Raw genomic sequence first — 17,577 nt, 5'->3', positions numbered from 1 at the left:
AACAACAAACCAACTGATGCTCTCCTCACAGGAAGGCACAGATGGGAAACCAAATCACTATGGGTCTTAAAAGCAGTTCTTGTAACGTTAAGAGAGAGCTCTGCAGTAGGGAGCTGAGGATCAGATGACTCCCTTTCTAGTGACCTCTGGGAGTGGTGGTTGTAAATCATTAAGTACAGTGCACCCACCCTTCATCTGTTCTGTGACCAGGGCCCTCCAATTCTCTACCTCCACCCTCCTCCAGCATCGAACTATGCTTCTTCTAAATTGGACAACCAGCAGGAGGTAAGAACAAATATTTTTTACTTACACCATGGGTCACCTCGGGTCATTTTGCTACTGTATGTCTGAGGAGAGGCAGGGCACATTCCGAGGTTGGGCTTTGGGGATAGGATCCTGGCTCAAGTTGCTGCCACCAGGATCCATCCCCTTCCTTCGTTGAAATGACCCTGTCCTCTCCCCACCTCAAAACCCCCTTTGCCCTCCCCCTCCCTGCACATAACACAGCCCTGCTGCAGAATTAGCAGGGCCAGTGCGGCCCAGGTTCCATGGCGGCAGGGGTCTAGAGCCGCTGCTGCTTTGCAGAAGCAGCTCCAAATGGCCAAGCAACGGCACAATCTTCACACCATCGCTGGGCTTTTTATGATAATGGAATGCTCATCTGCAGTTGTAAAAGGCCCACAGAATTGGGACAGCAATCTCATTTCCAACAGGTGAGGTGCAAATTAGATAGACTCACAGACACAGTGAGATTAGCCCACGCAACCGCCGATGAATTGATGCCATTGCTGTTCCAGTAATTCAGAGTGTCATTGTTGGGTTTCTTGGGGGCTGAACATCTGCAGCTGATGGGTATGGAAAAAGATTAACATGCATTATTACAGAGAGCATAGCTTTGTTTACTACCCAAAGCAAAATGGTTTATGCTTATATCAATTTTGGATGGTGTAAGAAAACACAAATCATACTATTCCATTTGGAGGAAGCATCCTGTTCCCAGCTACATTTATTTAGAAATTAATACACCCATTCAAATGTTTCAGATCAAAGTGAAAGAGGCCAGAAAACAATAATAGTCATTTCAAAGAGCTGAAGATATATTGCTGATTGTGCTACGTACATTCATTCCACTTTTGCCTCCAGTCAAACAAGTTTTGCAGCTTTTTGTATTGTTTCTAACTGCAAAACCTGATGTTTTGGACAAAAAGAAACACTTGTTTATACCATGGGAAGTAAAAGGTTTTTCAGAGTCCATTATCGCTAATAAAAATGATTGCCTGATTGCAAACTAAGTGTGCAACCTTTCAGACTTGTGCACAATTTCATGCTTTACCTGAACCATGTGACTGCAGTTCTCACTTGACCCATTTCTGCCCAACCCACAGGTGTACACATTTTATCCCTGTTGTGTATATGCAACATTATGCAGAAATGGCTTAATTTGAAATGTCAGGCCCTCTAGTAACTGCATTTTGGGGCCAAGACAATTAAAGTGAAGAGACAACTTCTTCAATCTCTTCTTGTCTTGTTTTTCAGTGTATTGTTGAAGGGAGGGCAATCCCTTTGTTTTCCAGCACAACCAGCATTCTCACAGTAATCAGTGAATTTGAATACATTGGAATAAATCAATAAAGTGTATTTTTTAAAAAACATATAATAACTCACTAATACAAGCTCAGACGGTCAAGATCAGAATGCATATAAACTGGGTAAGTCTTCCCCAGCTTAAGCAGTTTCTCGAAAGACTCATAAATGAAAATAATACAGATCAAGGAAGCAAAAGCTTCTTCCGTGAACCGAGTAATATAGCAAACAAGCGAACTGGCATCAGTTGCCACAAGGAAGATGCACATGAAAGCAGTCCAGAGACCAATGCAGGTTCGAAGGGAAAGATAAGAAAGGTCGTAGTCTCTGCAAAAATAGAAGAAAAAAAGAAGGTTATAAAGAAAGGAAAAAAGAGTAAGCAAATGCAGAGCTGAGTTCTTATCACTAAAGGTGAAAAAGGCCAAAGAGTCATCATGTTCCACCTGCTGGCCATCAACACCTTCCCCCAAAGATCTAGCAAAGCACAAGCAATCAAGAAATATCTTAACTACATTCCAATCACTTGGGATCAGAGTAGCCAATCAATGTGAATTACAGCCCAATCCTATCCTGCGCTGGAACAGGCTGGCTGGCCTGCTATATATCCAGTGCAGGGTTGGAAATGACTGCCATGCAACTTGGAGTAAGGGGATATTTACTCCTTTATCCCGCGTAATGATCCAGCCACCTCAACGGGGCTACTCAGATCTGTGTCACCTAAATCGCTAGAACAGATGCTAGCAGTCCAGTGTAATTCCAGCCTGCTTGGGAAGGGGGTTAGTATCTGGCCTAAGTGCCAGAGGCCGATCCCACCCCTCTCCCAGCTGAGGTGATGGAAGGCATAGTCAGTCAGAGTTAGAATCGAAGACTGCAGTCATGTCCATGCTTACCTGGGAGTAAACCCCATTGACTAAAATGGGACTTACTTTTCAGGAGATATGGATAGGATTGTGCTTAAGAGGAGGAACAAGGTAGATCCCCAGGAGCAGCATCTCAGTTTGCGAGACTGAGAGCACAATCCTATGTATGTCAACTGAGCAAACTCAGTCCCATTGTCTTCAATAAGTGTCACTCTCAGGTAAGCATGTACAGGATTGCAGCCTAAGTCAAAATCAGAGGCAGCAGGAGAGGAGACATTGTCTCTTCTCAGCTAGTACAATACAGCACATTACCTCAGGTGCATCAACAGCATGCCAGAATGCCAGTTCCCATATTCTGGACTGCTAACCCTGCAGGCTGCCTATGCATCAAGAGCAAGTGCAATATTCCAACCCAATGAAAGCAAACATTGCAGTAAAAAGAGGGAAGCGGTGATAATTTAGGTTAATTATTCTTGCTTTCTTCATTTTGCTGTGTGTCTGCATGTTCACACATGTGTTTTCACACATGTCTGAGTGTGTGTGTGTGTGTGTGTGTGTGTGTGTGTGTGTGTGTGTGTGTGTGTGTGTGTGTGTTAAAGCCGCTTACAGAGCACACAACCTTACTTGCAGAACTTGAACAAAATTTTCTCGAAGACCAATACTGGCCCAGTACTTCCAAGGATGGTGAGAGGCTGGCCAGCAAAGAGGGCATACACCACCCCAGTCAGTGAAGCTCCAAACAAGGATTCTAATGCACTCTGCAGGTTAAAATACAGACATAAGGACAGAAGAGCAGGCAAGGACAATGGTCCAGGCAACAGGAGCATGCTATCCTAACTTCGACAACAACTAATGGAGATATTCTTGCGTGGACTCAGGACTCTTAAAAGGGTCACTGGATGTGAAATAGCCCCTATTTTGAGGCCACTGTAAATTGCTCTTTGTAGCAGTCATTCATAAAACATGGACCAATGGATTTTTTTCCAAACCACTACAGACCTTTTCTTAATTGGAGGAAGAAAGGGTTTGAGATTCGCAAGGGTCTGTAAAAAATTACCTTTGATCTCCATGAAAGGCTTGCCATATGGAGATTACTGCTGCTGCTGCTACAACAGCTACAAATATTTATATATTGCTTTTCAACAAAAACCGTTCACAAAGCAATTTACCTACCAAAAATACATAAATATTTAGGAACAGAGAACAATTTCAAGTGGCCCCTATATAGCAACTATTTTCCCATGCAAAGGTAGATCTCAGTCTTCATATTTCTCAAATGCCCTTTGACTCTGGACAAATTAATCCCAAATAGCTACCACCTGCCATTCCACATTCACAATATGACCTTAAAAACTGCATTCTACTCATAAGCCCGACAGAGCAATTCTATGTCTTTTTCCAATCATTAAACACTCTGGTAGTGACTACGAAAGGGTGATTGAAGTGTGTTCAGGGATAATTAATGCAGTTATCTTGTGTATGCACCCTCATTCTCTGTTCTTAAAAAAGAATATGCAAAGGGAATCTCCAAAGAAATGATCAGTAAAAGGCCACATTCCCCAGGTGGTGTTAAATATAATAGCTCCAAAGATGGCACACTGATCACACCAGCTTAGCAACTTCTCTGGGACTGTTAAGTGAAGATATTGGATCCATTAATCCTGAATAGCACAATATATTCCTCAAATGGAGACCAGCAGAAGTGAAGTTAAATGGCCCTGCTCTTTGTATTGCCACTATTTCCCCCTGTGTCTGTATGAGAATTATTCAAAATACATGAAAAGAGGGGGAAAAAATTTCTTACTATTTGTCCCTCTGTTGCTTCTCCAAGCAACCCCCCAAAGGTGATCACAGGAGACATGCTGGCACAGTACAGGAAGAGGAAGGAAGCTAAACACTGCAAACTTATAGCATCTTTAAAGTCACTCCAGTACCAAGGGGCTTTCCGTTTCACATCCAAGATCAAGCCACCAAAGAGTCTGCAACAAAAAGACAGGGGGATGATCACTGATAAACAAGTTGCCTCTTCATTTGATTCCAAACTGGGAGTTAATAAGAGGGGGCTGCATAGAGACAACTGTTTGTGTAAAGTACTGGAAGTGGTACAATAGGGGCTCAGATGTGTACACACTCATCCCACGTTCATAACTTTTTTTTCCCACTGTCATAACTATTCATGTATTTTGTAGGTTTCACAGTCCTCAAAAAAAAACACCTGCAAAACTTGTTTGTTCAAAAATGGCAATGTGACAAAATAAATGTGTGTATATGTACACCATGAGGAATGATGCCACTTTCCACTCTCTTAAAAATGTTTGCCACCACCTAGTGGCATTCCGGGGGGAATGCAGTGCTAGGTTTTGCAGGGTGGCTCAACGAGCCATGCAAGCTGCCCTTTGCTGTTGGAGCCATTCCTGGAGGCAAGAGCAATGCAGAGGCTTCTAAGCAGGGAGGCCCAGCTTACATGGCACGCTGAGGCACCCTGCAAAACTAAGCGCTGTGCCTCCCCTCTGGGAACACCAATGCATCCAAGTCTAAACTGTTGCTATCACCAGACTGAGCCCACAACAGGAGATAAACCCCAGTGCCAGATGAAAACAAAAATCATTCTGCAATACTTACAAGAACATAAGAAGAACTATGCTGAATCCATCTAGTTCAGCGTTTCTCAACCAGTGGTATGGGTACCACCAGTGGTACTTTTGTCTGGTGGGACTTGTGGAACCCCTGCGCCCCTGCCACCTGGCAGCGAGACCAGGAATGTGACATAACAAATAGTGGTAGGAGGCTCAGCAGGCAGAGCTCCAAAGAATGCTTTTCTGTGCTTGAGAAAGCCCACCCTGAGCCTCTTACTGGTGTTTGTTGCATCACATCAAGATTTTGTAGGATCTGACCTCCTAGTCCAGAAGTAACTGGCAATGATGTCATCGCCAGTTACTTCTAGTGGTACTTTGAATAGATGGACCGTGTGAAGTGGTACGATGGAGGACAAGCATTGAGAAACACTGATCTAGTTCAATATCTTGTTTCCAACAGTGGCCGGTCCTTCCCTGTTTTCCTGTTCCCCATCACTACCAAAAACTGGTATTCAAACGACTATTGCCTTGCAAAAGAGGGAATTTATTTGACCATTAATTAATAGTCAATGGTAGATCTATCCACCTCCATGGATTTGTCTAATACCATTTATAGCCATCTGAGCCCTTGACCATTATTACGCGACGATAGCAAATTCTAAAAGTGAATTATGCATCGGTCTGAAGTACTTTCTTTTGTCTGCCATGTCGATCTCACTGGAGACTCCCAGTTCTACTGTTAGGAAAAAGGGAGAATTACCCTTAGCGGAAACCCTTTGAAACAAACAGAACTCACCTTCCCGTTCGCTTGAGCTCTGGCCCACTGTGATCTTCCGGTTCAACATGACAAGACTGTCCATTAGGGACTCCTGGTGTTCCTGGCATCTTTCTCTTATCCTGGTACAATGAAAACATCATTAATTGTGTTTGCTCCTATCCAGCAATCATTCATTAATCAGTGAATACAAATAGGTGGAGAAGGATACAAGTGCGGGACAAGAGCCACCCTGATCTGTAACGGAGCAAATAAAGCAAGAAGATAAAAGGGGGGGTGAGATATGGTGCTGATTCATAATGGATTTGCATGATGAGATCATGGACTGACCTGACCAATGTTACAGTTCACCTTTTGATGGCAGAGTATATTTAGGATTACTTGTCATCTGGCCATGCAGTGAAGCAATCACATTACTGCTTGGATCATTATTTATTACAATAGTAATAATAACAATAACAACTGCTACTATCAAAATGACAGTCATTAAAGTGGATGTGTAGAGGGAAGGCATGCATATAGCAAAGACAGATGGGAGTAAAATCCATCTCTGTGTGCTCTGTGCAGACACATTGCATCCCTCTGAAGAATCCCCCCAGGGTTTGCCCTTATCACAGTGATGTCCCCAAGTACAGCAGTTTACTTTTCTCCATAGGAATGTGTGGCAGTCATTCAGGACAAAGCATCAGCGCCAGGCTGGTGGAGTCTCTTGGACAAAGCCCTGCACAGGGGCCTCCACAGCACACCCGATGGCATTTTTGACACTACTGCCACCATCAACATTGAGGGTTCAGGGATTGGATCAGCCAGGTGGGCCCTCTGATATGTCTGAGTCTCCAGACAGCACCCAACCCAGTCAACTTGCAATGGCACCTTTGGAAGAAAGTAGAGAGTGCACTCAGGAACATCAGTGAGGTTGAGAGTCAGAAACCTGTAACATGCCTCTAGTGATTCCAGTTTTCAAAAAGCAAGCCTATCTGATTGCTCAAGTCTCTATTCTTGATATAAGTGTAGCACGATAGAAAGACGTAATCGTGCCACACAATGTTGGGAACAGGACATATAGCATAGTTGATGAATGTAACATTTTACAGAGTAACTTAAGCAAAAATACAAGTGTCCTTTGTCTGTGGACACTTCATATTCCTCCACAAGCCTGCACAACTTGTGACCCACCAAACCTAACTCAGTTTTCTGTTATGTGGTCCACATATTGACAACTAGGATGGAATTTGCCATTCTAGGAAAGCTGCAAAAAACAGGACATTTACTGAGTCTCTGGAAGAATCACCGTAACGTGACTGGAGAATATTCAACTTGGTGAATTACAACTTACAAAGCCGCAACCTGCCAAAACTGTTGAATAGGCTCTCTGTGGGACCCATTTATGAGCAGATGGGTGGGAAGTCTTGAATTGTACTGTGTCATTGCAGTGTCATGCTGCTGTGTACCTAATTTAGGGAAGAAGCTTTCTGGCACAAGGCTTGCTTTTCCAAAACGGCAGCCATTCTGTTCCAATGTACTGGAGGAGAAAACAATGATTTACCTGGGAAGGGAGATTTTTTGGTGGCTCAATTCTAATCGATGGATCCCATTCTCCAGGTGGCAGAACTGTCACCTGATCTAGAAATTCGTCGATCCCAGCTAAAAGGTCACTCCGGTCCTTGGCTTTGTAAGCAACATCATGAAAAATCTATGGATGGAAGAGCAAGAAAAAGAAAACATCAATTTGTTACATCAACTTTGAAACAACCAACACAATTTGGAATTTGCAGAATGTTCAGTCATATTGATTCATACCATAAGCAGTTATTAGCTTGCTTGTCCTGAAAATTATGAATTAATTAAGGTGACATTTTGCATTAGGTTGCCTTCTTATTGATAGAGAAATATAAAGACTTTGGAGTACATAGTATTCAAGAAGTGGAGTGGTTCTTCATATTTCAGAATAATGCAATCTGCTCATGCTCAAGGGCAGGGGTGCCCAAACCCCAGCCCAGGGGCCACTTGTGATCCTCGGGGACTCCCAATCTGGCCCACTGGGAGCCCCCAGTCTCCAATGAGCCTCTGGCCCTCTGGAGACTTGCTGGAGCCCATGCTGGCCCGACACAACTGCTCTCAGCATGAGGATGACTGTTCGACCTCTCACCTGAACTGTGGGACAAGGGCTCTCTCCACTACTTGCTGTTTCATGTCTGTGATGGAGCAGCAGCAGCAAAGGAAAGGCTGACCTTGCTTTGTGCAAGGCTTTTATAGGCCTTGAACTACTGCAAGTAGTTTCATTCATTCATTCATACAAGTTCCATCTCCATCTCATACAAGTTCCATCTCAGTTCCATTCCACTCATTTATGTAAATTTATTCAAATTTAAAATGTAAATTAATTCTTTTTTCCCCTGGCCCCCGACACAGTGTCAGAGAGATGATGTGGCCCTCCCGCCAAAATGTTTGGGCACCCCTGCTCAAAGGGATCACATGTTTTCAGTTTGTGTATTTCTGTACCAGATAATGGTTTCTTCTAACATATCCTGCTAGTTATTATTCTGTCTACTAGAATAAGCCCTTCCTGAAATTTGTGCTTACTTCTGGTTTTTTATTTTAATATCCAATACCTCACAAAACAGGAACTAACCTTAACACAACGTCTCTTATTCCCAGCAATAGTTTTTGCAAACCCTATCCTTTGCCACTGTGACATTCTCCCACCTCCTTTCTTATTGAGGGTTTTTTACTGGTACTCAGCACATGGTAAAATGCCACTGTAGCCACACATAAGCTCAGTCATCAGAATGTTTCATCACAAGAGAATGAGTGTCAGAACGTTACTACATGGTGACTGTTCTATTTAAAATGACCATATGCACTTCCCCTTAGGATGACTTGGAACTGAACTGGATTCACAGAAGCTGTCAAAAGTGTCAGGTCCATCAGAGGTTCTCTCTTCTTCTCCCCTGCTTTATAATGTCTAGATACATTTACATGTATTATGAGGACATCACATTGTACATTCCCCTGCCCTTTCCAACAACCAATGGATGTGGAGAGGGACTGAGAAAAGAAAACAAAATCGTCTGCTGCATATCAAGTGCAACACTTAGGGGTAGTTTGTGGAAGGGCTCAGTACTGGGGCACCTGCTTCTCATGCAAAAGGTTCCAGATTCAGTCCCTGGCACTTCCTGCCTGAAACTTTGCAGAGCTGCAGCCACTCAGCGTAGGTAATACTTAGCTAGACAGATGGACCAGAGCTTGAATCATATGCTCATTGTACCATCCTTTGAAGAAGATACTGCGGTACAGCTTCTTTGACCAAAATGAATTAGGGAACAGATTGTCCATTTTTTGGCTGCTGCATCTGGTAACTGATTACATTAAGGAAGAGTAATGCCACATCGCTTTTGTGGGTTCAAACCCACTGTTGCATGAACTTTGCTGACCACACATGGCTGCACAGTAAACCTAAGGGATGCTGCTAGAAAAATACCCTGCTACAACCTCAAGAATAAAGTTGAATGTAGGTGTCACCTGTAGAGCAAAGAAATACAAGCTTTTGAATGCTTTGTAGTGTATTTCACTTTACCTCATCTGTCATGAGCGTAGCCATGGATCTTCCAATCTCATGATACTGTGGCAATTTTCCTAATGGACCCAGCAAGATAAACAAGAATCTAGCAGTGAGAACGAAAGAGAGAATAAAACCTTTACTATATATCGTACAGACATTTTTAAGGAATTTGGATGAACATATGAAACTGCTTTATGAGTCATATCATTGGCCCATTAGCCCTATAGCATGCAATGGTACTGACACAGCCTTTGCTGCATTCTATGGGCCAGCCAGGGATCGTGACAGGACAGTGAGGTAAGTAAAAATAAAATTTTACGTACTCCGCTATATCATGGTGCCCTATGAGTCTACTCAGATCGGTGCCAATCTTTCGGCTGGAGAAAATCTGCATGGGTCAAAGGGGATGTTGTGGCATAGGATACTGGAGGCACTGCTGCTGATGATATCCACCCCCAGGCTTGCTCTCAGCACACCCCTGGCAGGCCCTGATCCCCACCCCTCGGCTGACTTACTTGGTCCAGTGGGTGGGGGGGTGAGCACTCCATTGGCACACAACTGGGGCCGCTAGCCATTCGTGTCGCCAGCCCCAACCTGAGCACTGTCTCTGTGGCTGCTGCACCAACAGCCCAGGCCTTTCGTTGATAGAACACGAGTTCCATCAGCAGAAGGCCCAGATAGGACTGGGCCATAAGGATACAATCCTATGCACATTTTCTTGGAAATAGGCACCACTTGACACAATGAGATTTTCTTCTGAGTAGACCTGCATAGAATTGGGCTTTTTGACTGAATTTGAACAGAATACTGAAAAACAAAGTTCGCTTTCTGCCTTTTCTATTTAAAGTAAACCTAAGTCTAACTTCCTGGATGGAAGAAAAGTCTGGAAAAGCCATTGCCAATATCTTCCTGAAGCTGAGAAAAATAAGATAGTTTGGGTGGTTGGGACAATTTCACACTACATAGATGTACAGCCTGCCCCCCTCCAACTAGGTCTCTCTGCCATTGCAAACGTTTTCCCCACAACCACACAATTCTTCTTTCCTAGCCATAGACAAAAAAATTATTGAAAACAATCATCCAAACTCTCCAAGAACCACCACAGCCCAAATGTCAAATTGCACAATAGGGCACACTACACTCATGCATACAAGCTCTCGCAGTTACAGGGAATTTTTATTTTTTGTGAACCCATGATGCATTATTGCCTTCAGACCAACTTGTACCTGGTAGGGATTGGAACTTCAGTCATGCCTGGGAGAAGAACAGCTGTTGATAAGCGCACAAAAGCGACAATGGGCCGTGTGAGAAAATCCACCTCCCCCACAAGAACGTTTGAGGCTTCTGCTCCAATGGGAATCTTCTTCATAAAATGAAGCTCTGCCTAATTCCAAAGAACAGGACATCATTTCTAGGTATATGCTGAAACGTTCAATATCACAAGTCTTCTCTCCCAGTTAAATGCATCCCTCTTTTCACAGATCTATCCAGTGACATTTTTTGCTAGTTCTTTTTTAAGGGGACACTGCACAGAGAAGGTGCACCATCCCCCACACACCTTTAGGTGACACCCACATATACACCCTATACCTGGCATCCAGACAGCAGCAGCTATGCTCCATTGTGAGCCTCTTGGCATCCTCAGTCAACTGCAGCATTCAAGTTATTCTTCATTTGTGGTAGTATTACAAATGTGGAACTCCCTTCCTCTATGAATCATAACTGGCCCCTTCCTTGCAGGTGTCCTGGCTATGCCTAAAAACATTTCTGTTCTACAATACTTTCTCTGATTTCCTGTGGTTTATTCTAAAGTTTATTACACTGCAGTTTATTTATTTTTCACATTTTTATCCCACCCTTCCTCCAAGGAACTCAGAGTTAGTGTACATAGTTCCTTCCCTCCTTTTGTCCTCACAACAACCCTGTGAGGTAGGTTAGGTTAAAGGTGCAATCCTATCCTGTGCTGGAACAGGCAAGCCAAGAGGCTTGCACTGTATGCAGCGCAGGATAGTGGCCATAAGTGGCTCAGCCAGAGGCAAGGGGAAACATTTACGCCTTACCTCCAGGTAAGGGCCACTGGCCCCTATGGGTCTCCTTGGACTTGAGCCGCCTCTTGAGGTGCTGAATCCCAACCCCCGTTCCCGGGGTGAATGGAGTGGCTTGAAGCCGCTCCATTCTCCCTGGGAACTGGGGTTAGGATCCGACATAAGTGCTGGATCCCAGTCCCGCCCCCCACTCCCCGCCCTCCTGCCCCCAGGGCCAGCCGCCCTCCCCCTGCCCAGGAATGCCTCCTTCTCGCCTCCTTCCTGGCTCCCCCGCCTACCCTTGCTGCTTGCGTCAGCCCAGCCTCTGCGAGGAAGCCGCCACAGAGGCTGGAATCAGCTTCCATGTGTTGGCGCATCTCTGTGCGCCAATGCGGCTTCCACCCGAGGAGATGCAAACTTGCCTTATGGCACATTTGCGCCCCTCCTGGGCCAGCGCAAGGGACTTGTGCCGGCTCAACTCATTTCCAGGATTGTGCCCTAAGAGATAGTAACTGGCCCAAGGTCATTAAGGAAGCTTCATGGCTGGAATTTGAATGCGGATCTTCCAGGTCTAACATCAGAACCACCAACACCATCCTGGCTCTCTTTACTGATGGAACTTTATTTCTATTCATGGTTGCTTTTAATCATTTGAACTTCTAATATTTCATTGATTGATGGCTGCCTTGGATACCTTTTATTTTGAATAAATTAATAAATCTTGCGAAATATCCCTTCTTCCTTCATCACATAGCCAATTAGATTTTGCAGTGTAATTTACATGACTGCCTGGCAGCAAAGAGGTAGGTGGGGGCATAGGGGAGGCAGGGAGGAGGAGTTCTGGGGTGGGGGAGGTAGAGAAAGGGCAGGGAGGAAGCGTGCCGGGGAAGGAATGAAGCTGGAGGGAGGCAGGACAGGTGGAGCTTTGCTCCACCGGATCCTGAGTCTCCATGTTGGGCCATCCACCCGACACAGAGGTTTTAAATTCTACGCTGACCCTCGGGTCATCATAGAATTTAGTAGCCCCTGTGAGGCCTCCCTGTGGGGGGAGGGGAGGGGCCACCCAGCCTTTCCGAGGGGGACCCCCTTGTGGAGGCCTCAGACTAGTTCACCAGAAGAAAGAGGGGTTGTGTCACCCAGCTCCCCCTCTTTGGGATGGCAGCATTTGCCAGAGTCAGGAGCAGGGGCTGCTGTCAGCAGATCCTCCTGCCTGCTCTTCTAACTCCCAACTGCCTTGTCATCCCTGGCCTCCAGGTTAATGTAGGGCAGACCCCTCCCCTTTGGCCCCTCCCCTTCCCTCACAGGGATGGTACAAAAAGGGCGTGTCTCTGGGACTGCCCTCCCCTGGGATTACCACAACTCCTCCCCTTCCTCTGTCTGTTTCCCTCCCACCTCCTCTCACCTGGAGCTGCCAGGGTTGTTCCTGAGATGGCTGGAAAGGCTACTGCCTCTGCTCTGGTCTCTGCCTTTGGGGGGTGGGCTGGCCCTGCCCACCTGGGTCCTGTAGCTCTGCAGACAATTTCGGGAGGTCCAGCTGTGGGCTCCCGATGTCATAGCCAGGTGCCCTGCCCGGCAAGGCAGGTCCTGGCTGGCTGGGGGAGTGCTCTCCTTCTCCCCTGAGGAGGGGGGGTGGCTGCCCAGCAGCCAAATGGCCTGCGTCCTGTCTCCCCCCTCCCTCCTCCAAAGCAGGAGGTTCGGCACAGTGTTCCCCTGCTGTGCTTTGCCGCCCACAGGAGTGCCCAGGCAGCGTATGGGGAGGTGTCCCCATGTTCCACTGGCTTCCTCCCTGATCCTCTGACCCAGAAGCCTTCTCCCTGGGCAAGCTGGGGACCTGTGGGAGGAGGGGAACCCCAACACGCCAGTGCGGGGATGAAAGTCCCCTTCTCCCAAGTGGCTGCTGCCTAGGGTGTGCAGGATGCAGAGGCAGCCATTTTCAGCACCGCTACGGCCCTGCACACTGGGTAGCTCAGGATTGGGTTGTTATTCACCCAAATTTTACATCAAAAAATACTCATAGGAAAACCATTTATCATGTTGTGCTCCCTGCAGGTCACAAGGCAGGTTAGGGAGAAGTGAGAGGGCAGGGGGCCTATTCCACCCTCCACTCTGCCACAGGGGCCCCAGATAACTTGTGCAGAAGGGGCTGTTTCAGCAATCCAAACCTCCTCCACAGGTTAAGCTCCACAGGTTTCACCAGGGTTGATGGCCTGCTCCATCTGCCAACTGGAGTGGGAGAGCACCTGCAACTAGCCTTCAGCCCTGGCCTCCAGTTGTTCTGCCTCCCCATCCCTGGCCAGCAGCAAAACCCTTATGCCCTGCCTCCCAATCTGTGCCATTTCCACTTCTGACTCCCCCCCCCCCATGTAGTCTCTGGATAGGGCAGCCCCCTTATTATAGCTTAGTCATCTTTCTTAGACTTGAATATGAGGGTGTTGGCTTTTTAGGGAACCTTTGACGATAGAGTACTAATGGTGACATAGGTGGGGAGAGAGAATGATGGGGGGGAAACCAGTTATACAAGGGGGGGGGGCTACAGTAAAAGGAACAACAAACTCCAGTGAGGAAATTAAAGGATTTCAGAAAAGCTTTACCTAACAGTTCTGAATTTAATCTTTGTGAAACTGAAGACAGATGATTCTAGGGTTATTTGGCTGGGCTGGGTGGATCACAGGCCTGATTTGAGGAAATAATGCAAGTGGTGGATAACAGGGTTTCAAGCTAGTTTATGACTTTACAGTTGTTTTAAAATTTGAATTTTATTTTATTGTACTTTTATATACTTTCTTAGATGCTTTCATGAACTGAAGAGCAAAAAAGTGGTCTGCAATTTGAATTAATTGATGATTGACTAATTGATTAACATGACTTCACCTTGCTCAAGTCTGTTGGGATAGTTTCATGGCTCAATCCATTTCTCCCCTCTGGAGTATGTGCTCCAGGAACCTGAAGATTAGGGGAGTTCACTCCTAAAAGAAAATGAATAAAGAATAATATATGAAAGGATAATTAATGCAGGGGTTTCCAAAGTGTGTGTCATGACACCTTAGAGCAGTGGTTTTCAGACTGGGGGTTTGCAATGTCACAGCCTGAAGGCCCTGGCCTCTTTCCCCTTAAGGGGCGGGGGCAGGGGGGAGGCAGGGAGAAGGCAGCGATGCGATCCCCAGGATTGCACCACTCAGGAGGGCTGCAGGGACTGGGTTGCACTCACCAGTCCCTTCGGCAGCCTGTTGAGGGCGTGGGGAGCCTTGTACGAACGTCTGCAGGGCTCCCCAGGTCATCAGAAGTGAAAGTGGAGCGATCGCACTCAGTGGAGCGGGATCGCTTCACTTTCACTTCTGACTCACTTCTGGTGAGTGCAACCCAGTCCCTGCAGCCCTCCTGAGTGGTGCAATCCTGGGGATCGCATCGCTGCCTTCCCCCCACCCCTGTTGCCTCCCCCTGCCCCTGCAAGGACTTACAGCGGTGCAAACTCTCCTAGAGAGTTTGAAAACCGCTTCCTTAGGGCATCATGGCACACTCACAGGGTGCCGTGGGATGTCCACGGTTGCCCTTCCTTACCTGTTCCCCAGACACCGCAATCTAGGATCTTGTGAAATCTCACAAGATCCAAGACAGCTGTGCCCAAATCTCACAAGAGTTGGCCACCATCGTGGGTTTCACAAAATCTCATAAGACTTGGACACCACCATTTTGGATCTTGCAAGATTTTGCAAGATGGTGGCACCTCGCTGAGCCAGGGAGAAGAGACTGTGGGGGGTGCATGACCCAGGTAAGTTTGGGAATGACTGCATTAATGAGTAGTTTCAACATAAACCAATCTATGGATCTTTTTGTAGTCATAAAATCATGCGCGCGCGCGCGCACACACACACACACGCGCGCGCACACACACACACACACACACACACACACACACACACACACTTCTTTCTTGGTGCTAAAAACATGAAATACCTTAATCCCACATGTCCAATTGTACATAGGCATGCACACGTTTATGCCGACAGCTATAAGAGAAAGGGGAGGTGAAAAGGCAGGAAGTATGGATGCTAACCTTTGGGACTATGGTCCCATGAACATCTGTTTAAATTAATGTGACTCAATTTCTGCACGGCTATCATGTGAGAACAAGGAAAGAGAAAAGCAGTTTTAAAAGAGCAGAAGCTACAATGTTTGTTCCCTTACCTTGGGGTTACATTGGCACTGGAAAGTTGGCTAGTGCTGGGCTGTGAATCTGTCTGCAGGTTGTGCTAATTTTTCTACAGTGCATTATCTTACTTGTAAAAGTGTGATAAAAGAAATGAACGTGTACTCTTAATTTTAATTGATGTTTCAATTGTAAGCTATCTTGGGATGCTCTTTTTGGAAGATCCAGGGGAAAAAATACTTCCTAGACAACAACAGTAACAGCTTCGACTTTCTTCTTTTCCAAGGAAACTAGCAGTCAGGACAGGGGTGATACAAATCAGAAAGATAATGGTTGGCAACCTTCAGTCTCGAAAGGCTATGGTATAAGCCTACAGCACCCAGTATTCCCAGGCGGTCTCCCATCCAAGTACTAACCAGGCCTGACCCTGCTTAGCTTTCAAGATCAGGCAAGATTGGGCATGTGAATGAGTCAGAGGGTTAAACCTTGCCTCTGTCCGTGCTGCAGTCCCAGTGTATGGGGTTCCCCAATCTGAGTTTTGTTTTCTAAACATTCAGTATGTACTTATTGTCTTGATACATTGTACTTTTATTATGGAGCTTTGTAAGCTGCCTTGGGCATTTCCTTTAGCATTGGAAAGGCAAGATATAATTTTTTTTCAAACAGATAAATAAACACAATGTGTAGTTTCATCCTTAAAAGAAGCCAGGTGCTGTGAGAGAGTAAGTGAGCCAGCAAGAGAGCTGCAATGGTGGAGCCGCAAAAGCTGGAAGGAGGCTCCCTGCGGGTGCCTGTTTGTTCTAATTCCAACAGCTGCTATTAGAGATACCCAGAGGCAACTGAACATATTACAGGTGCTTCACATGTGCCAAGGATTCTCACCTGTCTTATCCATGGCATGATCTGACTTTTTTTGGCCAACCTCACCAAAAGAGCGGACAATGGGGAGGAGGGTGCCTTTCTTCTTATCGTTCTGATGATGATGCTTTCTCTGGAGGACTTCTAATACTCTTCGTCGTGTAGTTTCATCAAGGTCACTGGAAGGTTCATGTCGATCCAGAACCATGTCTGAAAAAGAGAGCCCTTGAGTTACTCAAACACTGCACAGATCAAACATGAAGCTTGCTAGCAGTTTCTAGCAAGAACTGTATGGACAAGGAAAATGCCATCGGACCCCCACCACCACCACTGGTTGCATCCAGAGGCCTTCCGATGGCCAGGGAGAGGACATGCTGCCTCTCTGGCCCTCAGAAGGCCTTCTCAGGAGAGCCTTCAGTTTCTCAGAGAAAATCGGAAATGATATTTTCAGACCTTCCTTCTGAGGACCTGAAAACAGCACTTCTGGTTTCACTGAGAAACCAGAAATGACATTTTAAGGCCATCCAGAGGCCTTAGAAATGTGCAGCTTCTCCAGCCCTCAGAATGCCTCTGGATAGGGAGGCAGGCGGTGCAGGCAGCCCTCAGGGTGGCAAGGCTGGGGGCGCCCCCAGCCCTGCCACCCGGGGTCACTTTCACCCATGGCCCCTCCCCAGATACGCAACCTCTGAACAGCGACACAGCCAAAGAACTGCAATAAATCTTCCAGATGTTTCCAGATTCCTGGAGAAAGCATTCTTGTTCCTACTTGCAATTCTCTTAAAGCCCCTCCTAGTTGCTCACTTTACCTGCTATGCTTTCATCCAAGGCTGCACTATCAACCAAGAACTATACAAAAGTCACTAAAACTGCATATCAACATTGTGATAAATGTCCTAACTTCTAGCTCAATCAAGTTGAGGCTCTGCATGCTTCGCTCTTAAGTAGCTATCTAGCTCCCTCTGCCAGACATTGCTAGTTATCGCATCCAATTTGATCAAGATATCTCTTTATGTCCATCCAGCCAAGGCATGGCACTTTTTACCAACCTGCCTTTATCTTACTTTCTACCCCTTCTCCACTTTGTTAAATTCCTTTTCATTTTGGGTTTTTAATAAACTAGCTGTATGTTGACTCTTGCCTGCCTAGTTCATGTTCACTGGTAATTCAGTAGTTTACTAAATCTGATCTCTC

At 46.0% G+C, this 17,577-nt stretch overlaps 1 protein-coding gene across 1 annotated transcript in view; it reads right to left on the bottom strand.

Moving 5' to 3' along the window:
* Positions 1-17,577, bottom strand: part of SLC4A8 (solute carrier family 4 member 8) — a 54,991-nt gene that overhangs the window by 16,030 nt on the left and 21,384 nt on the right. The window contains exons 5-14 of the mRNA XM_066616021.1: positions 16,411-16,596; positions 14,253-14,347; positions 10,584-10,741; positions 9,373-9,460; positions 7,342-7,488; positions 5,817-5,917; positions 4,249-4,423; positions 3,069-3,202; positions 1,666-1,911; positions 740-845 (exon numbers count right to left, since the gene is read on the bottom strand). Of these exons, the coding sequence (XP_066472118.1) occupies positions 740-845; positions 1,666-1,911; positions 3,069-3,202; positions 4,249-4,423; positions 5,817-5,917; positions 7,342-7,488; positions 9,373-9,460; positions 10,584-10,741; positions 14,253-14,347; positions 16,411-16,596 (1,436 nt within the window). The remainder of the gene's footprint in view (positions 1-739; positions 846-1,665; positions 1,912-3,068; positions 3,203-4,248; positions 4,424-5,816; positions 5,918-7,341; positions 7,489-9,372; positions 9,461-10,583; positions 10,742-14,252; positions 14,348-16,410; positions 16,597-17,577) is intronic.

Source organism: Tiliqua scincoides, chromosome 2 (genome assembly GCF_035046505.1).
Source record: "Tiliqua scincoides isolate rTilSci1 chromosome 2, rTilSci1.hap2, whole genome shotgun sequence".
Taxonomy (NCBI): domain Eukaryota; kingdom Metazoa; phylum Chordata; class Lepidosauria; order Squamata; family Scincidae; genus Tiliqua; species Tiliqua scincoides.
This window is presented reverse-complemented; position numbering and strand designations above follow the sequence as displayed.